This window comes from Haemaphysalis longicornis, unplaced genomic scaffold, assembly GCF_048455015.1.
Source record: "Haemaphysalis longicornis isolate Haplotype H1 unplaced genomic scaffold, Haemaphysalis longicornis Haplotype H1 scaffold_1, whole genome shotgun sequence".
In the NCBI taxonomy this organism is placed as follows: domain Eukaryota; kingdom Metazoa; phylum Arthropoda; class Arachnida; order Ixodida; family Ixodidae; genus Haemaphysalis; species Haemaphysalis longicornis.
Window position 1 is genome coordinate 299,414,753 of NW_027526203.1, and position 26,503 is coordinate 299,441,255.

Below are 26,503 nucleotides of genomic sequence, written 5' to 3' on the forward strand. Positions count from 1 at the left end.
GTCAGTGCGCGCGCGTTTTGAAAGGGGTTTGCTATGAATGCGTGATATCGCCTGCCTTGTCTCACGCAGTTTGTTTGTCGTCACTGGAGTCGTTTATAAGCATATTAAGTCCAAAAAATCACTGGAACGGCTCACGCTATGTTCAAAATATTCCCAGTAACGCCCCACTTGCGCCGCGCGGAGAAACATCCGGCTACGGTGATAAGGCAAAGCGGCAACTTTCGGTGTTGCCATAAGCACCGAGTGCTTGCGAACAATGAGCACAGGCCCGAATCAGCAGATCAGGCCTTGGCCTGGTACGAACATGCTTTTTACGATACAGACATGAGCCAGGGAAACTCCAAAGATAGGGGAAAAGCGCATCGGATTTGAGTGCCTCCGGTGACGCGGAGGCACTCCCCGTACGCCACTGCGTACGCCACGCGACTAATGATTGCTACGATTCCAAGCCGTCCTGGTAGGCTTATCTTGCTTATCTGACGCATTTTACAGCCGACAACATGGCAGAAGCGCGTTATGTCGATTACTGAGATATAGAAAATACCCATCCAACGATAACGTCAGCTGCCACGCATGTTGTTTCACAGAACCGAAACCGAAACTTGTTTGAGTGCTAATCTTGGACGTCGTACGTACTATCACGTAGCACCTTGCACTGACGTCACTGCAATTAGTTGGTGCGACCGCCGCTAACCGCGCATAGTAGTTTTTTTTTTCTTTCTAAAGAAAGCCGCCTTACTCAATAATGTGTTACTCTGACATTTCATTTGAGTGCGTGTCTGTGTATACTCAGATTAGTGTTTTTATCTCATCGCAGGAAGGTTAACCCCATAGGGTTAATGCAACGTTTGGGTTAATGCTACTGACTCTAGAGGAAAAGCTGCCCGGCCAGCCCGTGCATTGAAACGGTGCTAAACCAACTAACTAACCCATGGAGGAGAGAAAAGAACTAACCCCCCGCTATCGGATCAGCCTACCTGGATTTCCAGCACTTCAAACAACATCAAGACTCAGCCCACTTCAAATGGGTTAATGCTGTTATACGCATTTTTTGATACATTTTCTGTGATCTTCAACTTCTTTTTATGAACATTTTTAAAAGTTGTGTCAGTTTTTTTTTGCTACAAGATTGAAAGGCATTCAGTATGTAGTCATTTTTTTATAACCATGTTTTAATTGCTATGGCAGCCAAATAGGGCGGGTTTATAATTTTTACCTTTTATCCATAACATTTGTATAGTTTCAATTTTAGTGTTTTAAGTTTTATTTACTTCCACATCTTTGTCACCTTTTATGCTATTTTGACTTGTCATAATTTATTTGAATAAACGCGTTAGTCTTGCAAAATTGCTTAGTGTGCTTATTATATTTAAGGAGTCTGGAAGCTTTAGCTCACTCAAATTTGTGGGACCACAGGGAATGCAGTGAAATGCGATCAATGCTATTCTATCCATGCAATGCCAAGTTGTTTTAGATGTAACCAAATATATATGTGCACCCTCTAACTCTGATAACTGCATTTTTATATATTCCCTAAGCATAAAACAGGAAGAGAGCTATAACAGTCACCTTGATGACATCTTGATAAGATGGTAGCAAGATGACTCCAATAATGGTGGTGTAAACTGCTGTGGCAGGTTTTCCTATACGTCTCCACAACTACTAGAAAGTCTACACAAGACATTATTTCTCTATCATGCTTAGGAGTCGTCTCGTAGAGAGCTATGCAATATTTTTGAGAACGTCGTCAAAAAAAACATTAAACGTTTTGTTGCATTCAATCTAGATAGCTATGAGGTGATGACATGTCCAGTGAGATGTCAAGATTATCTTGCGAGACGTCTTGTAGCTCAGGCGTAGTGTCGCGTTAGCCGAGCTACAGGATGGCTATATCACGTCTTGCCGATGTCTATAAAAATTTCGATCAGGTGTTGCGTAGATATCTTGGAGGTCTTGCTATGATGTCGTATAAAAGTGCGGTAGCTGTCCTAATGTAAAGATCAAGATGTCTTGAACAGCTACACAAGATCATTTTTAGACCTTTACAAGACGTGCTTGCGTTCAGTGGGAATATCCAACTTAATGAACGAGAACTCCTGTAGTAGTACAGCTAAGCTTCCCTCGCTAGACAGACTGCGTGCGTTGAAAGTTGCCAGGGTCAAGTTGAAATTTGGAAAGTGATAAAGCCGAACCGTAATAAAATACAGCTACCGAAAGCCGAATTGACACCCCCATTTTTTTTCCAGTTCGAAACCCTCTCTTTCGCGCAACCAAATATCGCCGAAAGTCTTGCCCTGGTTGGCGAGCCTGAGAACTTGGATGATCAGCATGCTAGCGATGGGCATGAGCTTGAGTGAGAGACGATTGCAAAATTAATTTGCGAGTGAGTTTGAGTGCACGGCTTCAACTTTGCCAAAGGTATGCGTGGAGCCATAGCACAAAATTATCGAAACAAAGCTTCCAAATTTCGATGCAGCAAAGTCACTCTTCAAGGTTGTGGCCAATAATGTAATAATCAAACAGTTGCTGGGGTTTCTAAAAAGATTTATTATAAGGCACATGAACAGCTCAGCCAATGACTCGTGCAACATTTTTATCAATGGCCTGACATATCCAGAAAGACTGAAAACTGGGCTAGGAAATGTCATTTCGGCAGCAGGCTAGCAGCTGCACTGTCCAATAGCCAGATGACTTCACCACATTTGGGCTGAACCAGAGATGCAGGAAGGTGTGCTTCTCCAGCCTTTGGGTGAAGTACTCTCTGAAAAAGCAGACATCATCCACTTCAGTGCTTAGTCTAAGACACTAGAAGACAACACTGTAAGGCCAAAATATTTTCTTTGAATCAAAAGGCACATTCAAGTTCAAAAAATAACTACTACGCATGTTAATACACACAATGTAACATATAGACTGACTTGGAGGGGGCCTGTATAAATGCTGGGTCTAAGCCCACTCATTACAAGGCTACTCATCATAGGCCAACTCGTCACAGGTAAACTGGTCAGGAACGCCAACTCATCATAGCATAGGGCATCTCGCACGAGGAATTCTTGTGCTGCCGGAATATCGGATAACTCGCATTAAGAGCTTGTTTTTGAACATCAGTGATGTTACCGCCTGCTATGCGTCGCCTTTTAAAGAAAGGTACAAGCAAGTGCAGGGACGTAGCCAAAGGGGGTGTTTAGGGGTTCAAACCTAATCCGAAATTTTTTTCCAGGTGGCACGGGAGCCATACTTAGTGAGTATTTCGGCAAATCTTCACCTTTCCAATACCAGCCCACCACCACCCCCTTAAAAAAATTATGGCTACGGACCTGGGCGAGTGTGCTCGAGTTTTTTGCAGAAAAAGTTAGTATACCGTCACACCTCATTAAAAATAATTGGATTTCAAACTTATATCACATGACGCGATTTCACACCCTGATGCTTCTTTTTTAGGGGTCACGTGATTTGACCGTAGACCAATCTTCCTGGCCCTTTGAAGCCAGTGCTTTGTTTGCAATATCACGGAGCACTGAAGTCCAAGTGACAAAAATGGAATCCAAATGACAAAAAGCAACATATTTTCTGTGCCAAATTTACATGGATAAATTGCTCTGGTATCAGGCCTGCTTACAAAACACAAGTGTGGGGCACGCTGCTTCTCGCCGTTCCCCCCCCCTCCCCCCCATTCTTCTGAACAGTGCTTCAGCTGCGTTTAAAGGGTTCAAACATATGTGCAGTCACACCATGACATGGTCACACAAACCTCTACACCACCCTGCCCAACTACAGTACCATTGTCCACACCAGCTAAGTACCCAACCTCAACGCCTTTGTACGATCAGCCCTTCAAAGCAGTCCAGGTCACGCTGATTTTGCCACCCCCCCTACCCCCCAAAAAAGCAGCACTATGGGTGTTTTACACACATGCAGGTTGCACAGACCTCCCCATGCCCTCATAAACAGCTGTAACGAGTATAACATTGCTAAAACCATCCTCGGAACCGCTTTCAATGGCAATTTCCGGTCAGTGCGTCAAGGGGTTTATTCACACGGTCGCGGTGCGACGAAACCCATGTGACGAAAAGGCACCTTGCCCCAGAGTTCCTGTCTTGAGATGGCATTGAACCAAAAGGCCAGCGGGCTTGTGATGAGTGCGCTTGTTCCCATTAATTTTGGATTAATATGAAAACTCCCTCTTCGGACAAAAGACACCCAACAGACCTAGATGTTGTCATGAGATGCAGAAGAAGTGGACACTGACTGGCACGTAGCTCCAGGGGAGCCACCACAGACGACAATGACAGACTCATTGCTAGAGCTATCATGGCCACTTGCAAATAGGTTGCATCGCTCTTGCCAACATGTAAATATCATGCTTTCACCATCAACATCATCATGATGATATTGCTTCACCAACATCACGCTTCACCATCAACCATCGTTCATGTCATCTGTCCTGCTGCCACGTACAGTCGATCTCAGTTATAGTATCAGACCCGGATATAACGAATTATTACATATATCGAACAGTCCAGACATCCCCTTGGAAATCCTATGCAAACGTATACAGTTAAACCTCGATGTAACGAACTTCAATGTAACGAAACCCTCGATGTAACGAACCACGGAATTTTTTGTAACTTCAAGTGTGTGCACACCATGTATTTTCACCCTCTGTGTAACGAAGTCCCGTTTGCCGGAATTTCAATGTAACGAAGTTTTATGGGGAACGAGGCACGATATTTAAGTTGTAGAAGTAGATTTTGGGAGACGCAAGCGCCGAAATGGGGTCCCAATAAAACGCGAACGGCGACACAGGTCGCCCGATGCCGCGTATGCAGCCAGCCACGGAGTCTGATTAAGTCCCTTGCCTACAAACTGCGTGGCGTGCATACACGGCTGGCGCACTGTTTCTGTCGGAGCTTAATCGTCTACTGCTTAATCGGTATCAGCGTGAACCGCACGCAGCGTTTTCTCCCTGCAAAAACGCAAAACGCGCCCCGCAAGCCACAGGCGCGCTGACGCAGCCGCGGAGACCATCCGCGCGATGCGGGTAGCTCCAGCGACCGCTTCTAACCTCTCGCTGAAACGCAACTCGAGGGGCATATGAGAGGGGCATGCGAGAAAAAAAGCGGATAACGTGGGTGAAATTTTCATTGTAAAACGTGACCCGCGCCGCTTACGAAAGCGCCCATCGAATATCCTCCGCGGTGGTAAGCCTAATCGCCTCTGGCGTTGCCGCCGCCGCCGGAAGCCGCCGCTTTGCACTTCGGTCGAGTTCGCTCATGCTTGTTGGGTGTCGTCGTCCCAGCAAGCATTTGTGAATCTTTATAAGCCTTGCACGCGCGTTTTTTTTTTTTTTTTTTTTTTTTTTCCCACACACCGGCGTCCGTGATTGCGTGCCGGCAGCGGGAAGTGACTCGCGCTGCGCGCGGCAGTGGGAGGAGCCTGACCAGTTTCGCCATGGTTTCGCCAATGGGGAGGCGCACCCTATGGCGGGAGCTTCGAAGCGCTCGGGGATGCCGGCTGGCTAGACGATAAGGCCGCCGCGAAGGATATTTGATGGGCGCTCTCGGAAGCGGCGCGTATGACGTTTTACAGTGAAAATTTCGCCCACGTTATCCGCTTTTTTTCTCGCATACCCCTCTCGTTTGCCCCTCGAGTTGCGTTTCAGCGAGCGGTTAGAATCGGTCGCTGGAGCTACCCGCATCGCGCGGGTGGTCTCCGCGGCTGCGTCAGCGCGCCTGTGGCTTGCGGGGCGCGTTTTTGCGGGAAGAAAACGCTCCATGCGGATCACGCTGATGCCCGCGTACACGATTAAGCACCGATAGAAACAGAAACAGTGCGCCGGCCGTGTATGCGCGCCACGTTTTCTTTTTCAGGAAACGCTTCACGGGATGAACACTTCATTATAACCGCGAATTTCAATGTAGCGAAATTTCAATATAACGAAGTAAATTACGAATTTTACCGACTTCGTTACATCGAGGTTTAACTGTAGCACTTTTGTGCATGTGTATCAAACTCTCGTTCACTGTAACACTCAATATGTTGAACACCGTGCTGCATGTTCCCCAGCAAGTGCGCTTCTCCTGATGGCTTTGCAAGCGGTAACTTCTTGTGTGTCGCGTCGCTTGGGTGACCTTCAATACTTACTAAGAAACTATGCCTTCACCACCTGCTCGACGCGCTAGCATGGGGATAGCCTCGTGACAACGAGAATGCAGGGTAACAATGTGAAAGGGGAGGAGGAAACCGACGGGAGGCAGGATGGAAAGTTGGGCGAGTTGGTACGTCGACATGATATAAAAACAGCCCGGTAGGACGAAATACACGAGGAAAGAAACCAGACAGGACAGGCGTTGTGACCCAGCGGTGGATCTGCTTTCTATGGCCTTCTGGCCATGGTCGCGAAAAGAACAGACGAATTTCGCGATGAAGGGGGACATCTTTAGACGGGGTGGAGGCCAGTGAAAAGTAGTCGAAGGTCGCAGAGGCATTTCAAAGTCGAAATTCTTCGCAGCATGATTGAGCAAGACACTATGCAGCAAAATAATGTAAGGTGAAGGCAGCGCAGCCTGGCCATTCTGGAGTGTCATATGTGTGTTCCCGCAGTTGGTTCAGCAAAGCGGATTTGTTGCAACTCCAAATGAGAGGTGTTCGGACACAGAAGACGATGACAGCGGCAGGGATCGCCGTTACCGAAGAATTGAACCTTATTAGCGACCCTGACGATGTTCCCAACCGTCTACAGCAGCTGAGATTAAGTCAGCAATCAGCATAATTTGCGGATGTTGTGGCACGGTGGATGCCGCTGGGCTTTGTCATTTGAATGGCATTAGTAAGCTTCAGGACAGTTTGGTGGACTTCATGACACAGAAGATAAAGCAATCGGTACTCGCAGACTTTTTTTGTGCTGAATAAAGTGTAGTGTTCGCAGCACCGTATTTTGTATTTTCCGTGTTTTGAGCAACAAATGGGGAAGCTACCTATTGTCACGAACTCAGAAACCTGTCAGCAATGTGCGGAGTTTTCAGGTAAGCTTCAGATGGGCATATTTTATAATTTGAATTATCACACGCCGCGGTGGCTCAGCGGCTAAGGCGTTGTGCTGCTGAGCACGAGGACGCGGGTTCGATTCCTTGCCACAGTGGCCGCTTTTCTGATGGAGGTGAAAAGCAAAAACGCCCGTGTGTACGACATTTCGGTGCACGTTAAAGATCCCCAGGTAGTCAAAATTAATCCGGAGCTCTCCACTACGGCGCGCCTCATCGCCTGTGTTGCGTTGGCGTGTTAAACCCTACAATCAATCAAATCAATCACTTCCGAATTATCGATATATCGAACTATTTTGCGATCCCCATGGAGTTCAATATATCCAGGATCAACTGTAGTACTAATGGTAGAGGTGCGGGGTACAATTCTTCATGCCACAACACTGCTGGAGATGATTCCCCGTTTTACCTGCTATACGGCCGGAACCCCAATTTACCATTCGACACTTTAGTTCCCTCTTCAGCAGCTGCTCCTACTGAACACGCGCGCAACTCCATTGCCAAGGTCAACATGGCACGTCAAACGGCACACACCTGACTACTGCATCCCAGGTGTCTAGCAAGCTTCTCTACAATAAACACTGCCATGATGCGAAATTTTGTCCAGGTTCTGTGATGCTTCCATGGACACCTACGTGTCATGTCAGCCAGCGCTAAACTCATTCCCCGGTACACCAGCCCTAATCGAGTGCTGTGCCAAGTCACCAACGGGACTTATGAGATCGCACCACTGCAACACTCCTCTGCACAACCACTGATAGACATAGTACATGTTGTTCGGCTAAAGCCAAAATCTGCCCTTGAGCCTCATAGCCTGCCCCAGCTCAACTGCACTCTAAACAGCGTTGAGACAGCGCCTCATCCTGGGGGTTATGTTACCCACTGGTGTTGTCGAGCAACGACGAGAAAGGTGAGAGACTTGGTCGGCTGCTTGGGTGTAGAAGAAGACGATGTCGTTTTACACTCTGGCTCCATCTGAGCCATGAGTACTGTAAATAGTGTAAATACTTAAATATAACATGTTCCCTATTTCCTGCATCTTAAAGTTACAGTCCCCAGAGGTGTGAAGTCAGCCTTGCCCACCTCTGGTAATTCATTGCAGCCCCTGCAGCAAAGAAATTGTGTCAGCTAAGAACCTTTCAGCCGGTAGATACTTGAACTGTGATGCAAGAAGCCTGTATTGCCAATTTTTTTTTTTCTATGGATCACAAAACACAGAAAGGAGGAAATAGGCATTTAAAGGGACACCAAGTGAACTTGTCAAAACTCTTATTCGTGGCTGCATTGTACAGTTGCACTCAAGTAATCCTTTCAACATTACACAGAAGCCCGCATCCCTTGGCTTCTTTGCAAAGTCCAGAAAAAGAGACAGTGGCCTCCTCATAAACTAGTACTGCAGTAATGTTCCACTGTGGTTTGCTGCTTTCCCAGATGTTCACCTCCCTTCTGATGTTCACCACATCTGTGGTTGATGTGAAACATACTGTTCATGTTCTGTTCATGTTCCTGCAGTTTTGAAGGTTAAGCATGTGTGTACAATCTACTAATCGTGCCCTGCTGATACGCCACTTTTTTGTCGCAGTTGACAGCACCAAACCGGCAAGGAGCCTCAAGGAACCCGGAAAATATGTTCCATTTATCAGTAGTTTTGTATACGGTGAGAACAGTTTCAGGACTGCGTGATGCAAAATATAGGTAACAAGGAGAGCAGTACAATATGGGCACAAACTATTTGAGTACAAATAAAAACAGTGGAAGCGCTTTTTTTTCTTCCAAGTAGTACTTGAATTTTTAAAAAATGACAACAGTAGTGATTTACCACCCAGTAAAAAATGACTTCATAATTGCTTGTCTTAGCTCTTACAGCCCCTTTTTTTAATGGCAGCACTCATACTCGACAGGTTGGAGACTGCACTTTTTTTTTTTTTTTTTGTATGAAGCAACCACTTTTGAAGTTGTTGCTGCACTCCACCTTCCTTTCTGACGCAAGAGCACTGTGCAGTCGCTTCTGCGCTACCATGGGATGCTAACTTGGTGATGAAATGTCGCATAAAACATCGAGCAAAAGCTCCAAGGTTTAAGCCAACCTTAAAACAATTGCAAGCACACAGCTACTCCAAGTAAGTGATGCAGGTGCGGTGTGCAAAGTGCACGAGAAAACCAGAAACTGCTGGTGACCGAAATCAGGGAAGTGACGTATACTGCAATGGCGCAGCGTTTGAAAAACTAGTGGTGCTTTCAAGGCTGTTTTCAAGGCTGTTTTTGGCTAAGTTTATGTGGTGGCTGGAAAACCGAGTTCAAATTAACAAGGTTTTTTTACTTTTTACACTGCCCCAAAACGAAACCAACCAACCACAAGGCATTCGTCCCATTTAACACTTCCGTGCACATGCCTATTCAAATTGACAGTAGTTAATTGATGATTTTGAAGTCGAATTTTGGTGTTAACAAATTTTAATTTCAATGTCTTTAGATAAGAATTTCGCTGCTCTCCAAGCCCTCTTGGACAGCTACCGGCAGAAGCTCAACTTTTGTTTGTCCGGTCGGCGTCGATTTTTTAAAGTGCCTCTGGACTCATGTGACGTGTGCGAGGTTGAGGCACCACGGAAACATCGCAATTCGAGTTATTTGGATGATGTGACTTTCCAGACAACATCAGCAGCACGGTTTCTGAAGACAACTTTGATTTGTCACAGTTTTCCTGACGGGCACCAAACCGGCCCGAAACCCCAACATTAAGTTGCCGATAAGCTTCGCTTTCTGCTCTGAACTGTTTCGTAGCCTGTGTCTACAGATCTAAAGATAACCTGTGTGCTAAAGGTCACCTTTCTCATCTACAGCTTTTGCAACTTCCTTCAGGAGCTATCATTTGCTGGCTACAGCACAGAGTTGACTTTTGTCCTGGGAGAACTTAGGCAGCCTTGGAGGTTGGCCGTTTTATTTTTTTTTTTTAAGTCAAGAAATCCTGCAGTTAGACTTTTGATATCTGCAGGACTTCAGCACAATTAATGTCTAAAAATGTATACTATTCTGTATGTTCCAAAATGTTTTTTCTTTGTGGAACATGGACATTTTTGCTTGTTTTTTTTTGTCTTGGTCGCAAAATTCTTGTGTACACTCCTTTCCCTTTTCCTTTTTTTTTTTTTTTAGAACAGCAAAGAAAATCTACTCTTCTAGATTTCCACACCATACATTTAAATATTGCACCCGCTTTGCGACACAAAAAAAAATATTTGCTAGACTGCCCAAAATTACTTCTTTTCTTGTGGGCAGGAAAGTGTTACGCGGCTGTTTCGTTTACACATTTTGGTTTATCTAGGTTCTACTGTATATAAATTTCACCCATTTAGAACAAAACCAGCCGCCAGGTTCACCGTATTCACGTCAATGTGTACATTTTCTTTCTCTGCTTCGGTGAACATCCTAGGCGCATCCCCTCAAAACAATATTCCATCAACTAGTAGACTAATATCCAAACTTGGCTCAAGCACATTTCAAATTTTTCACGCTTTAATTTTCCTCATCTAATCCCTGCCTGATGGCATGCTACTTCATTGGCCACGTCACTGAAACGAGATGTCCTAACAGACCGTCAACCTGTCATGACACGTGGGCTTAATGCTCTTGTGGTTTCCATGCTGCTTGGGGGGGTAGCCCTGATGGAAGACACCACTTGCCACCTTTGCCAGATGTTGCAGAAAAAAATGTGGATACAAGCAAGGCTATTCCAGGACCACATCAAAGTAACTTGCCTAAGCATTTTGCAGCCAGGGCCAAGTAAGTTCATGTTCAGGTTTAAAAGGGCCATGCAGACAAAATACAAGTTTGTTTTATTTGAAAGATTCGGTGTTTTATAGTTCTCCCAATGCTTGTCTGGCAGTAAATGATGCTTTATTCACTGAGATTAAGTTGAAATTTTGATTCTCCTGCCAAATTGTGTATTTCGTGATGTCTGCGATGACGCAACAAGGCTAGGTCTTCAAGCTAACATAAGTATGCCGTTTAGTCTGCAACGGACTCCGGAACATCTTGTTTACCGTCATTCCTCCTAGATGGTGCCACCATAATGTGCAGTACCACTGCCCACCCTCGATTTGTTTCTGACCATATTTGCAGCTGGTTTGTTTTTAATACGGTTAGTAGTAATCGTTTTGTGAAACATTGGGTATGCTCAACAAACAGGGTAACATATGACAATGTCATTTACACCAATCGGCCAGTGTAGTGTGAGACAACCCCAAAGCGCTGGACTGCTGTGCATCTATAACAAGCATAGTGCGTGCAATACTAACAGCAGTACGCACTGGCACTTCAATGTTTACGCTGCACTTTCGTTTACCCCACCATTCTTACGGCCATAAAATGAATGTGCATTACATTTAGGCAAAAATAGCTCGTTCTGCAAGCTTATAAGCCCTGCCTAACTTGCATTTGCTTTTGCCGGCCTCAGCCAACTGCACAGCTGTGCATATTATGTCACAGGTTCTACTGCAGGAAATGAGCTAGTGAGTCGCATGGCCATTCCCTTTTCTCCTAATTATATAGCTTATTTGAGCGACGTTTTACGTTAAGAGTGGTGTCAGTATGATTCTAACGAAGCAATCTTTCCAATGAACCAAACTTGCGCTTTGGCTGCATGGCCCCTTTAAAAGACTTGGCAAAGAGGGAGAACAGAGGCTTGATGCCTTGTTTAGAGTCCTACCATGGATGGGGACAAAATCTCAAAGGATTAAGTACACCTTCTACAACCTGGTGAAGCTCCAGTTGCCAGACAAAGTCCAAAGAGCCAGAGTTGGTGAAAGGGCCAAAGTTGGCGGCTCATGCACAGTCAAAACCATTAGACCTGCTGGTTGACCACCTTCAAAATGGTCAATGACGTACATGTACATCATTGCTTGTACGTTTAAAAAGCGCGCCGTTTTCGATCATTTCTCTCGCTTGGCATGTGCTGCCACACTGCAGAAACGCGTGAAATTTCTTTCTTGCGCCGATGACTCTTCTTTTCTTTCTTTATGCTTTACTACAGCGGTGCACCAGCTATCGCTTGCGCATCCGGTCACGTGCAGGCCCGCAGCGGCTAGTTTCGGTTTCATCCTCTGGGCCCTTCCCACCTCTTGCGCCCGCGAAACTTTTTAAAAAGTTTTCTTGCGTTACTCATGAATAAACCACGTGTATGTAACAACACAAACGATTTCTTTGTCACTTTATAATCACCCTAAAAAAATCATGACAATTTTTTCTGAAAATAGATTCATCAAAACAATTTAAATCAGCAATAAAAAAATCGACCCTCGGGGGTCGCATTTGGCAAAAAAAAAAATTTACTCTAAAAGGGTTAAAAGTTACCATACCAAGAAAAGGTGGATGCAGTCATTCCTAAAAAATTTCAGCAAAAGCTATGGAGGACACAGTTTTTTGGCAGAGTTGTGCTACATTTCTTACAAGACGCTTGAGGAAGTTGCTTGTGGACGACCCATTCTCCAAACGGAACTTGTAACGACGTTGTGGACTTCCTGGAGGGCAATACTGGTTGGAGCTGATTCTCAAGCATCACTTGGCAGGCGAGCAACTTGGCACATGCCTAACGGGCCTGCACTTCCCAGCAACAAAGTCCTCTCCTTTCCTGGCTCAGCATTCTTTTGCTCAGGTGGGCGTCACAGACCAGACTTTCTTTCACTCACGGCGTAGACATCTAGCACTACAGGACTGTCAAACTGCACAATGATATCAACAGAAACTGAACAGGAGATTCCTTGCAGAGGGGGATGAGTTTAAAATGGGCACAGAGAAAAACCACTGCCAAGCCCCAAAGTACTCCTACAGCACTACAAGCCAGTGGAAGCTGCAGTGCCACTTATTCTGACAGCAGTAGAACAGTGAAATTAGTTCTATAATTAAATAACTTACTACAGACATTGCCTTTCTGAAAAAAAAAAGAAATATACTTACCAGAACAGTTTCAGCTTTTTCAGCACCACTGATAGGGAATATTGCCAGTTTAGCAGAATTGAGCACAGGCAAGGTCAAGGTCACTCTACAGGGTGGTGGCTTCGGGGAGTCTGTAATCTCAGCCACCCATTTGTCCTTTTCCTGAAAAAAAAAAAAAAAGGCATGTGCACAACTTAATTTAGTTTATTTTCCTCCAAATCAAAATATCAGTTACATATTTCTCCTGTCAAAACACATATCATGTAAAATAAAACTTCCCTTGAGAAGAAGCTTTTCAGAGAACCAAATCATTCTGAAATGCCCTGCTGTCACCGTATTCACCCATTGCATATATCGTTCAGTTATTAAAACTTTTTTTAAAGACAGTCAATAAATTCTCCTTAATCTGCACCCACCCCTCCCCCTGAAATTTTCATTTGGAATGGCAAGGAATGCGACTTATGTCGACCGCTTACTGCTTTACACCTAACTTGCAACCAGAATAATATATACCCACCCACTTTACCAGTGGCCAAGGTATTGGATCATCTTGTAACTTCCGGCAGAACAAACAACATACTCGCTCAGATTTTTTTCCTTGATAAAAAGAATATATACAGTGATTGGACAGTGAGCTACACCGGCAAGGTATTCGGCATTAGGCAGCAGCAGGATGCTATGACAGAGCAGGTACATTAGTGCCTGGTCATATGCAGTCAGCCTACAAATACTTTTGCAGAATGTGCCATGCAGGAAAAGTTCATCTACACTTTCAAGCTGCTGCAACGTGGAGACTGTGAGGCACTCCGAGTGATGACAAAAAAATGTCAACAAGCGTGTAGAACTGTATCAAGCTCTCCATAGTTTTGTAGTGATTTCAGCTGGGCAAAGTTCCACCTAAACTTCTTGTTTGTCCCGTCATTGAAGTTTCACAACACAGCGCACTTATTTCTCAGCAGTGTCACAACATAACAGCATGGCGGGATTGTGCCGTCCCATTGAAGCATTTGAGATAACACCAGAGACTTCTCCAGCATGAAGAGCACACACACCAACAGAATTAGGTGTCGGAGAGTGTAGCCTTGGCATGCAAAATAAAAAAGTAAACATACAGAAATCAGCTTTCACTCTTTCTGCCTCCTCCTAACAGCCTGTGGAAGCATTAGTCACAAAGCATCTCTTCATCAGCGAGTGTTCCCATCAGGCCCACAATTTCACAGAAATGCATCTGTGATGAAACGGAACAAGGCACGCTGTGTGTGCTCGTTGGTTCCCCAACAGACCACAACAGATACCAAGTTGTATTGGGTTTCCCAATAGTGCAATTAACCTGCAATGATTTGAGCAAAGACACTAAAGGGGCAATGATGACAAGATATAACTTTATCTATTTAAAAGATTGATCCAACAAAATAACACGCATGGCAATTTTAATGTGAACTTCAACCGAATAAGTTTTACACAGAATGAAGACAACAGAAGAAAAGGTGGCAACTCACGAGCTACTTTCCCGTGCTCAACTTCGCGAGACTACGTTTAATTTGCACGATTGGGTGATGCCAAGCCAACTGAAAATTGAAAGAGTTTTGTGGGCTTGAAGCTTGAACTCGGGGTTTCAAATTAAAAATAATGTTAATTTAAGGCAATACACACCCATACTAACAAACAGCCACAGGGGCATCGAACGTGAGTGAGGACATTACACCATCTGCAAGTAGTTCCCAGAACAGCGTGACAGCTTTTGAAAAAAATTACGCCCACCTCCCCTCGCGGGAATCCTGGTGTGACGCGACGCTGAGGGAGGTTCAAACGCAAGCGGAGAGCAACCGTCGACCGAAAGGCCGCCGGAGAACGGCACACCGGTTATATGCGCAGCGCGCCCGAAGGAGAGGAGACAGCGGAAGAGAGAGTACTGCACATGCGCCGGCGCCAGTGCGTCTGCCGCGGCTATGACGCAACACAATCCACTTTAATCCAATCCAATTCAAGCCAATCCAATCCATTCGAATCCAATCCAATGCCCCCCGCGAGAGAGGGGCATCGAGAGGAGAGGGGGTGAGCGGCGGAGAGCGCAGCTCGCGCAGCGAGGAGAATGGGGGAGGGGCAGACAACAACGCCGACAACGCTGCATGGACAAGGCGAGTGAATGAGATGCAGTCGCATCTAATAAATATTATGAACAAATTGCAACTGTTGTTTTCTCAGAAGGGCACCAAGGGTTTAGGTGAGCTCAAGTTATCCAATTTCAGTCTGTTTCATTACCTAAAGAAAGAACGAAGCTCAAGGCTATGCCACTATGCCGCACAGAATTATTAAATGTGTAACACCCCCCTAAGTTAGATCAACAATTCTAAACTTCCGGTTTCTTCACAGAGGCAGCAATTGAGCGTATCGACTGCCCCTTTTTGGCTGCTCCCCTAAGCATGCCCCACAGCCCTTGCCAAGTCATATCATGGCGTGCTGTGAGTGGCTAATTCGAAACCTACCCCTTTTAACACAAATTCTTCAGGATGGTGGCAATGTTTTCCATTGAACAAAATTGTAGCAAGGTATGATGAGCTGCCCAACATTTGAAATAAAGCAAAGTAGTACGTTGTCTTTGAGGTAACCTTAAGAGGTTCACTAGTAAACACACAGCTTTCACGTCGAATATTAGTACATTGAATTTTACACATTTTCCTAGTGTTATTTATGGAGACGAGAAAATGTACATCTGTTTATTTAGCTGCACCCTTAATTTTTCACCAACTACCAAGATGCATCAAAACCAAATAAATTACCGGCTCTGCTCTAATACCAATATAGTTCGCCTGTAAAAAGTGAGGCCTCTAGTGTAAAATTTCTTTGCGAAAATTCCTCCTCTTCATCAACTTGCAGACTAGAGCTTAAGAATCGAGGAAATGTTACAGAAGCTACGGCTTTTAAAATTGTATGACCACTGCAGAACTCTCTACAGTACGACTCTCACAATCATGTCCAGTACCAGCGCCGCTCACCTCTGCAGAATATTACCCAGGAGTTTACCAAGTGAGCCCTTCAATGGTTTCAGTCTACGCACGGCCAATTGCAATCCCGTAAATAATGGCAACTTTAGTGAACTTGCTCTCACAGCTAACAGTTCTTCGTTGCCAGCACTATTTAGGAGGGAAAATGTGCTTGTCGGGCATATGGGAGAGCACCCGCCGCTCCAGCATGTCTTTTTTTTTTGTTGTTGTTGTTGTTGCTCACGCGCTCCATTCATGACATCAAGATAAGAGCCCAGAAAAAGTTGCTTTCGGTTTTTGAAACGATATGCATCAGTACGTATCCTGCAAGTTCAGTTTAAATGAAGAGTGGAAAGTTAGCTCATTTTCACCAGTGCTTCCTTGTCCGCTATAGACAAATTGTCTGCTAGACATGCCATTCACAAGCCAGCTATGTGGCGAGGCGCTTTCATGGGATGAAGCGTGTTTTTAGATAACGTCCGCTACAGAAGACTTTCAGGTCCCGTGTGCTGACTTTTTGTCAGAGAGGGGACAGCTGGTCAATTCACCAGAGGAAATTTTTAATTTGTTCCACCTGTTTGGTACTTATTCTCTCAAGCCGACTTGTTCACAATTAGGACATTACGAATTTTTTTTTTTGCAGCCAAGCAAATTGCCGAAAATGGGATGTCAACATGACTATTCCACGTTGGTACACTGACACTGACCTTTGAAGCAATCAGGTGCTCGATATGTGAGATGCACTTGAAAGGCACATGCCATCAGAGAACGCACGCTGACAACATCACATTTTTTGAGAATTTCTGCTTGCCAACATTCACATCTGATTTAAGAAAAATAGTTTCTTCTGCTACGTTAATCCAAGTAGTACAATGTCTCCACTGACAAATTCAGAAATACAACAATATTCTGACTTATTCTTGTATAGCATACTGGATACTACAAGGCGTACTTATTTTGAGGCTCACAAAAAAACACAAATAAATGCCTCAACCTTTGAGGAACTGTACTAATGTTCCTATGAAAAACAAACAAAAGGGAAAACTTGGCATCCATCTGAAATGCAGAACAGTTAAAATAGAAAGATATATAGCTTTCTTAGAAACATTGCAGTTGACGAAAAATTTGAACTGGCCCTGGTTAATGTCAAATTTTCCCTCTGCAGAAACTTGCTCTACCTTCGGGTTTCCCCTAAACCAGTTGAAAAACAAATATATACACAGAAATCTCAAAATTTTCTAAACAAGCAGGTGAGCACACGTAAGACTACAGAGTCAGAACCTTATATTTCCTGCGGATTTATAAAAACTTTTTTCCGAGTTTCTTCATTCATAAAATTTCTCGAAAAGCTACCTCCACAGCCCCGAAGTTGGAGGCCAAGGGTTCTGCTCCACGCAGCTGTGACAGCTGACCAGGCAACAGTATTGTAGACCAGCCTTGGCGTCAGGTTTTAGCCACTGTGGGCACGGTAGCCCTAGTTTCAAGTGCGCTGGGACATCAGGAGGCCATCAGTTCCACTGGCGCCCCTCCCTTTGGATCCGCCACCTGAGCGAAGTCCAAGTAATCTCATTATAGCCCCACTGCACTGGCCTTGTATATATCATGACATGCAACAGCTACCTGCAGGAAACAGTAACACTGAGAATGCCGGTAACCCTGTTCATGACACTGTTTATATTGATGACGATGGTTGGATGTTAATGGTGCAGGGCCAACTGGGGCAAAGAGCGCCAAAACAGTGGTTATACATGAGAGAGATGAAGACGTAAACACTAAAATTTGTTTAGCAAGAACAAAACTAAAATCAATCAAATACAATGAGGATGGCTGGTGTAGAAGGTCACATTGTAATTATGTGTGGCATGAAATTAGGACTAAAAATTTTACTTCTGCTAAATAGTTAAAAACACGCTTGACAGAAAACATGAGATCATCAGACAGGAAAAACACTGGATGTGTTGCCTGTAGAGCTGGGTGAAGTGTCGCATTGTGTCGAGTGCTACGGGGATTACAGATAGGCCGTCTCCAAATCTGCTGCACAGGGGCCTTGGAGATCCCGTGAGCAGGTGGGAGCGTGTTACATGGGTGTGGCCTGTCCGTAGCCTAGCTAAGGTAGCCTCAGTGTGTCTGCTGTGTGTGTCAGTGGTGTACGGTCCCAAGAGTGGCTTTATTACATGTAGTTTGTTGTTTGTCTGTTCATTCCAGTGTGCTTGCCATGTTTTGCGAACGCGTTGTCTGATGTGTGGTCTGAGATCACTGTAGGGTCCACTGTATTTGTAAGTGCAGCAGTAGTGGCCATTTGATCTGCAGCCTCATTACCGGCTATGCCAGAGTGACCTGGAACCCAGCACAGGACCAGTTCAAGTTTTTGGGCATACACAGATATAATGGCATTGACGACAAGATGAGACAACATGGTTTTTTGAAGGCTTTGGAGACGGCAATGCCTGCACAACACTCGCAGAATCTGTATAGATAATGGATTGTGGAATTTGACTTTGAAGGATATGATTAACGACAAGAACTATACCATAAGCCTCTGCTGTAAAGATACTAGTATTCCCATTCATAGTTTTACTGGGTCAGTGTGCAGCACAGGACACAGAAGTGGCAGTTTTTGAGGCGGCAGTATAAAATTCTGCACACTGGTATTTCTGCTGCACAGACAAGAAGTGCTGCAGGATTGCACATCTGGGCACTCGGTTTTTCTCTGTGTGTGTGAAAGATGTGTCGCCTGATACAGGGCGGAGATGCCATGGTGCTATAAAATCTATTACAGAAGTTTTGATGGTATCTAAGTAGGAGACACCAAGCTCCGACGCTTCCTCTCTGACTCTGTAGAAGGATGCAGAAAAGGATGGACGATTTAGCCGGAGTAGGGATATGGATGTACCATAAAAAGCTTACTTAAAAGAATGGTGAGGCATTGATGAGATTTTAAAAGCATAAACCAGGTCCATGTATGCTCGCTGGTGATCTAGGGACCATTTATCACACTCAACGTACAGGCTTCGTACGGGGATAGTGCGAAAAGCACCTGAAAAAAGGTAAAGCCCCAAGTGCAGCATTGGGTCTAGCATTTTCAGAGCTGTTTTCATCGCTGAAGCATACACCACACTTCCATAGTCCAGATGAGACCCCACCAAGCTCATCAAAACACGTAAGAGCAGGTGCTTATCCGCACCATAAGCCTGGTGTGAGAGGACCTTTAGAATGTTGATTGTTTTGAGGCATTTATGCTTGAGTTGTTTGATGTGAGGAATGAATGCGAGTTTTTCGTCTAAGACTACACCTAAATACTTGTGTTCCTTTTTCATAGGAATTGGGTCGCCATTGAGTTTAATGTCACAGTCCACTTGCATCCTGCCCCTCTGAAAATATCACACAGGTACTTTTAGGAGGATTAAGTTTAAACCCATTTTCAACTGCCCAGCGAGCAAATTTGTTTACCCCAAGCTCGGCCTGATGTTCACGTATAAACATGTTACATGATTTAAAAGATATCTGATCATCTACATAAATGAGGCAGGAAATTGTTGGCGGCAATGCCTTTCGGAGCGAGTTCACCGTAGACTTAATTTAACTTACAAGCAAAGTGCCGCTCAAAACGCCACCTTGAGGCAGGCCTGCACGTGAATGTTAGATAGTGCCGAACCAACTCTGACATTAAATGTTCACTCAGAAAGGTACCTAGAAAGGGTGTTTAGCATGTTACCTGATATACCAAAAGATTTTAGGTCTCTAAGAATGCCGTAGAACTATGTAGTATCATATGCCTTTTTTAATATAAAAAAATACTGTCATGTACTATTGCATATGTACGTAGGAATCTTTAATGTAGGATTCTAAAGCAATAAGTTGATCACTGGCGGATAGCCCAACCCTGAAGTCTACCTGGCAGCTCTCAAGAAGACTGTAGTACTCCAAGAAGTACACAAGTCTCGTGTTAATCATCTTGATTGATTGCAGGGTCTAATGTGCCGACGCTACTACACAGGCGATGAGGCACGCTGTAGTGGAGGGCTCTGGATTAATTTCAACCACCTGGGGATCTTTAACACGCACAGAGACCTCAAACATGGGGGCATTTTTGCTTTTCGTATACACCAGAAAAGCGGCCGCCGCGGCCGGGAATCGAACCTGTGTCCTTGGGCTCAGCAGCACAACGCCATAGCCCCTGAGCCACCACGGCGGGTCTGTTAATCATCTCGAGGAGCTTGCACAAACAGCTTATTAATGCAATGGGATGATAACTTGCAGATGTTGGGCCCTTCCCTCTTTAAGAAAGGCTACTACTATCGCTTCCATCCAAAACATAGGAAGGCGCCCTGAAGGCCATATCTTGTTGTATAGGTGGAGAAGTGCTTCAAGTGTGTCTGCGTGTAGGTGTTGTATCATCGTGCATGTAATGTCTGCACCCGGAGCTGAACGCTTACATGTGCCAAGGGCAGCCCTCAACTCATGAACTGTAAACTTTTATTGTCATGTAAGGGATTCTTTTCTGCAGATGTTTTGTGTTGCATAAAAGTCTTCGTGTAGTGCGCAGAACTGGATGCGTGTTGGAAGTGTTGTGTGAGCGCGTTAGCCTGGTCTTGAAGAGTGGCCCCTGTTGTGCTGACCAAAGGTAGGCTATGTGTCGGCTGTCCTCAGAGTTGACGTATTCGTGTCCATACCTTGTGCGTGTGTGTATGAGTTTATGGATGTGAGGAAGGCACGCCAACACGTACTCTTTGCCTCACGGCACATACGCTTCCCAAAAGCTTTGGCTCGTTTAAACGATATGAGGTTATCAGACATGGGGTATCGACGAAGGATGTCCCACGCCTTGTTCTGTGCCTCTAGCGCCCGCCTCCAGTCCTCCTTCCACTAGGGCCTCCTAGGGTTGTGCAAGGCACCGGAGTCCTGGGAAATTAACCTTTCGGCGGTGGCAAGGATGTGTGCCGTGATGAATTGGGTTGCCTCCTCTACGTGTAGGTGCGTTATGGATGTGTGGTGTAGTTTAGATGTCTCCGTGAATCTACTCCAGTTTGCTCTTGCTTCGTTAAACTTTCTATGGGAAAGTGAAGTGTTACGGGCTTTACCTATGTATGCTAGTGTGGTTGGGAAGTCATCACTACCATATGGGTTAGTGCCAACATCCCACTCAAGAGATGGGAGGAGTACTGCAGGGCCAATAGCCAAGTGAAAATGTTAATAAGTGCCCTAGATTATGGTACGTAGGCTTGTTTTTGTTGAATAGGCATGCTCCCGAAAATGGTAGAATTTTTTTAACAAGGCGACCTCAGGCATTTGTGCGGGAAGAGCCCCAAAGTGAGTTATGCGCATTCAGGTTGCCTATAAGAATGAAGGGTTTGAGTAGCTGATCTATTAAAAATTATGGTTCGAATGAAAATAGCCTCGTGTGTGTGTGTGCGTGTGTGTGTGCGTGTGTGTGCGTGTGTGTGCGCGCGCGCGTGTGGGTGGGTGGGGGGGGGGGGTGCGTGCGTGTGGGCGCGTTCATGTGTTGTCTTTTGGGGCTTGTAATCTAGGAGGGAGCTTTTTGGGCTTTTCTGTTGCTTTGGACGTCGCAGCCCGTTCCTTGCGCTGCAGTGCAGGCAGGTATGGTCTGACGTCCATTTCTTCGTCAGATGTCCTGGGTGTGCCCGACAGAGTGGGCTCCCTGGACCTGGACGTAGCACTGTTTCAGGCACTCTTGGTTTCAGCCACTGCCGCCGAGGGCGTCGCGGACGCCACGGGCAGGACAGGTGATGGGCCGAGAATGGGAGCGGCCGCGGTTTCCTCCGTGTCAATTTCCTCCAAGCCCGAGGGTGTGCTTGAGGCTTGTGCGGTGGAAACAGAAGGAGCGACTCCGCTCCCGTCTGTGTGTGTTGCCACCTCAACCACTGCCGGGCCAGCAAGTGGTGTGGCGGGAGCTTGAGCTGCCAAAGGCTACCTAGCAGAAGGGGTGGGGGGGCATATTCGTTTAACAGTTGTGTGTCCCTGCCAAACCAGATACCACTTTGCCCCCCAGAAAGTTGCGTCAACATACCTTAATGAATGATCAATAACTTCGGGACAGCACAGCGATTTGAGATAGGTGGCGGGGCAGTGGAAGTGGTAAGCGAATATATCTACTTAGGCCAAGTTGTGACCCCGAATCCCAACCATGAGACAGAGATAATAAGAAGGATAAGAATGGGATGGAGTGCATTCGGCAGGCATTCTCAGACAATGAATGGCAGCCTGCCATTGTCCCTGAAGAAGAAAGTGTATGACAGCTGCATCTTACCGGTACTCACCTACAGGGCAGAAACTTGGAGGCTCACTAAGAGGGTTCAACTTAAATTGAGGACGACTCAGCGAGCAAGGGAACGGAAGATGATAGGTGTAACATTAAGGGACAAGAAGAGAGTGGAGTGGGTCAGGGAACAAACGCATGTTAAAGGCCAACTGCACTCAAATTTCACCTCGACCAAATTTATTTTAAATGCGTAGTAAGTACCCCCAAATCAGCTGGGACACAAGTGGTAGGCCCGTGAAACGCTTCGTTAACCAGTCAGAGGCGTTTAAAGAAGCTCCACCGCAGACCACTCTGCACCTGCCGGCGGATCACGTAAACAGCCATGACGCGCCTGTGACGTTCCAGCCAACGGGGGCTTCTTCCTCTGGCCAGCCATGCAGTTGGAGAACCGGTCGAGCTCTGCTGCGCACGCCTCACCCATTTTATGCCCCATGCATGCGTAGAGCTTGTGCGCAGACTTTTCTCCCAAGCTGGTGACCATCCGGCCGCTCGCTGGACGGCTGCAACGTCACTACAATGGCCGCACTTTCCTCGGTTTCGGTTTCAACATCGCCAATTTTTGCTGGCCGCTTGCGGCGTCCACATGCGTATTTCAGCTGTTGTATTTTGCATGTTGCTTTCTTTTTAAGCAGACTATACGAAAATAGGTTTTCAAGAGGTCGAAATTTGAGTGCAGTTAGCCCTTAAGGACATATTAGTAGAAATTAAGAAGAAATGGGTGTGGGCAGGGCATGCAATGCGAAGGCAAGATAACCGTTGGTCACTAAGGGTAACAGAGTGGATCCCTAGAGAAGGCAAGCGTGGCAGGGGGCGGCAGAAAGTTAGATGGGCAGATGAGATCCAGAAGTTTGCAGAGATAAATTGGTTGCAGTTAGCATAGGACCGGGATAATTGGAGATTAATGGGAGAGGCCTTTGCCCTGCAATGGGCGTAAATAGGCTGGTGATGATGATGACCTTGCAGAAGCAAAAGCACTGAGCTTTTTGCGCTCTTTTGGGTAGGAGATGTTTTCATTGACTTCCAGATTGATGATTTTCTTTTCGAGCTTAAGTGTTGCACACGCCCTTGAGTACGCTGGAAGCGAGTCACTGCAGTTCGGTCGTTTAATCCCAGTACTGTTGGAATTCTCTGTGGGGTGGTTGTACTGGGAGCACTTTGCACACGTTAAGCCCACGGCAGTTGTTAGTGCAGTGCCCATACCGTTAGCACTTAAAACACCGACATGGGTTGGGAACATACAGTCAGACGGTTCATCGAAGAAAGCCTGCATTTACAAATTCAGGTAGTGTGCTGCAGTCAAAAGTCAGCACTATGTGTTTGGTTTTGATTTTCTGATTTTCTCGGAGCATAGTGATCCTCCTTACTGCAATGACCACCCGGTCGTGCAGGCCCTTGAGGATGTCGGAGCCAGTTTCATTGCTCAGATCAGATTCTGATATGACACCTCGTGACGTATTGAGTGTTCGGTGGGGAGCAACTGATTTTCAGGTTGTCAATTAGGGTTTGTTCGAGTAGCTTTTTCGATTGTGCCAGGTTTTTTTACTTCTACAGGGATTTCTCCAGAGGTCAGTTTTTTTTGCGTTGTAGTGTTTCCCTAAACACTTTCAATGAACTTAGCTATGACTAAAATGGATTTAGATGTCACTGGTTCAGTATAGTCATTGTATTCAAGGATCAAGAACCGGGGGGTAGTTGCCAGATATTTGGAGCGATAGGGCAGGTAATGGAGGAAAGTTCACTTCGGCGTGGCCCCTTTTGGGGGGGGGGCCGATCATTTGGTTTGGAAAATTTTGAAAAAACCATACGGGATAAAAAAAAAAAAAGAACAGGGGAGTTCTTGCTTCGCTCAGTTTACCCTGATGCCAAGAGAGGTCCCAGAGTTCCCTGCCTGATAAACACACAGGGAGCCCATCGGCTGGAGTTTGACCAGGGCTCCGACGGCCACCGTTTGAGGCTTCTACCCTTCACCATAAAACTCACAGCCGTGGTAGGATACAGTGCGAGTATGGGGGCTCGGGGTACGTGGTGTCACCAATACCGTCACCTTGAATACACAAGGTGCCCTGTGCGGGGGACACCGTTTACATTACCAATGTGGATATGTGTCAAGCAAAGTTTTCAGGGGAAACTTGTTGTTGTGAGTAGCAGCATTGACTTTTTTGGCTTAAAACAGGATGGGGCATCACTAAGTAACCACAGCGTTCATGCTAGTCTATATGACAAAAATTCGCGTTTTTAAGGCGTTTCAAGGCTCTCGGTGTGGATTTTCAAGAACCACACTGTCCATTAGGAACCTAATAAAGATTGATGTTTAGGGGATAATGGAGGCTTGAAATTATGAGAAATCATCAAAAAATAGGAATATTGCTGGAGCCAACGTTTTAACAAAGAGACTTGTGTTGAGACAAGTCCTTGTGCTGAAACGATGGCTCTAGCTGTGTTCCTATTTTTCGACAATTTCTCATCAATGTTTGGTAGGTGTACATGGATAAAAATATCCAGTGTTACAAAATGCAAACTTTTATTGGCTAAGGAAGAACAACCAAAAACAATTATTCATTGAAGCCTTACGTAGCCTCACGCTGATTTTACGCTGATCAGAATTATTATTTGTATTTTTGGTACACACCGATAAACACTACGAGGCAACTGCCCCTAAACAACTAAACAAATTTACTTGTGGTGGGCTGATTTCGACCAAACATTAACAGCAACCCACTTGTGCAGTGATCAACAACACGTGAACGAAACAGGGCCAGTGCCCACCTTCGTTCGCACTATTTCCTTACGGTTTGAAGAAAACGGACGCTATAAATGAGACAAATTGCTGAAGAATACCACTCGCCTCGAGCAGCTTGTGGCCAGGAAAAAGGGAGCACGTATGGCCGTCAGGCCCCATTCCCATAAGTAGTAGGTCGAATACCGGCATGGCCGTAAAGTACTTTGCCAGCTTTTCACGGTAGTCTTTAGCTGCCTCCGGGGCTGGAAAAAAAAAAAAAAAACAGTGCACAGTTGGCTGCCACTCGCGGCGCAGGATTAGAAAGCCCGTAACAGTGAACAAGAAAATGATGTGAGCTTACGCGACAGCGACGGGTTGACCACCACGAACTGATCCTCTTTCAAACCAAGCTTCGCTGTAAGCTGCGCATTGTAGCAGCCGAAGGTGCTGTCAGCATTCTCAAACGGCACCAGCCGCTCATCACAAAAGAAAAAGCGCCACTTCTTCCAATCCGTTTTCACTTCAGGAAGTATGGTGGCAAGCATGCCAACCATACTGCCCCCTTAAAAAAAGAACGCGCACACAAACAGCATTGTCAAGGTAAAGTGAGCGCACAGTTTACGTCTATTATAAAACGCAATGATCCTTACCCGAAAGGCCAACTTTGATAAAGTCGTTTCCGCATGTACCGGAGTTATCGGCAACTTGTTGAATCAAGAGCTTCAGACGAGAAAGCAGGTCCGCTTTGTCTGCCGCAGTAACTACCTTCAACGGCATGGTAGAACAGCTGGTAATGTCTCTGTCGTGGCGCCAAGTAAACGATGCCTTAACAAGTTACTACCGAGGTCAACGAGGAAAGCGGCAGCAGTCGGAACCGCGGAACTGGTGGGACCAGATGGGGGGTAGAGGGGTACGAAATGTAGCGCGTAGTTGTCATGGCAACAGCTTCAAGTAGTGGCCGTCGCCAGATGATTTTAGGCCATAGTTAGCCAAGCGGGGCAGTTGATGAACGCAGAGTAGGTATTTCTGTCTCCAAATATTGTGAAAATCTATGGCGTAAACGTGCTAAAAGTCGACACGCCACACAGCTTTTCCTGGGCGCGATTTACGATGAAGGCCGCTACACGCGCATCAGCTCCATTTCCTCCTGCGGGAGTGGCGCGCGGTTCAAATACGTAATCGTGGAATGAGAATAACAGGGCTACAGTGTAACATAGCGGCGGCGATAAAGTTTCATACAAATATCGTAAGGTACAGGCCAGGAGTCTTTGACTGCAGTTTTATTGAGTGAACCTTGCTCTGTACGACATGTTAACGAACCCTGGGCAAGAACGGAGTATCACAGCTAAGTGCTGGAGTAGGCCGAAAATTGTGATAATGAAACAGGGTGAACGACGAAGAAGCATAACTGTTAGAGAGAGAAAACAAACTTTATTGCCACCAGAACCTAGGTCCAGATCCTGATCGTGCGGATCGGGTGCGCATGTTCATAGAGAGAAGTCCTGGGAAGCCTGGATGTTCACTGTCGACGGTGGAGACGGACAGGGCG

At 45.8% G+C, this 26,503-nt stretch overlaps 1 protein-coding gene across 1 annotated transcript; it reads right to left on the reverse strand.

Moving 5' to 3' along the window:
* Positions 1-2,527: 2,527 nt before the first annotated feature.
* Positions 2,528-25,895, reverse strand: Pgls (6-phosphogluconolactonase). The gene is made up of 5 exons (XM_077680599.1): positions 25,605-25,895; positions 25,316-25,516; positions 25,081-25,217; positions 12,993-13,133; positions 2,528-2,761 (listed from the first exon to the last, which is right to left on the reverse strand). Exons 1-5 carry the CDS (start codon positions 25,729-25,731, stop codon positions 2,645-2,647), a joined length of 723 nt encoding a protein of 240 aa, XP_077536725.1. The 5' UTR covers positions 25,732-25,895; the 3' UTR covers positions 2,528-2,644.
* Positions 25,896-26,503: the final 608 nt, after the last annotated feature.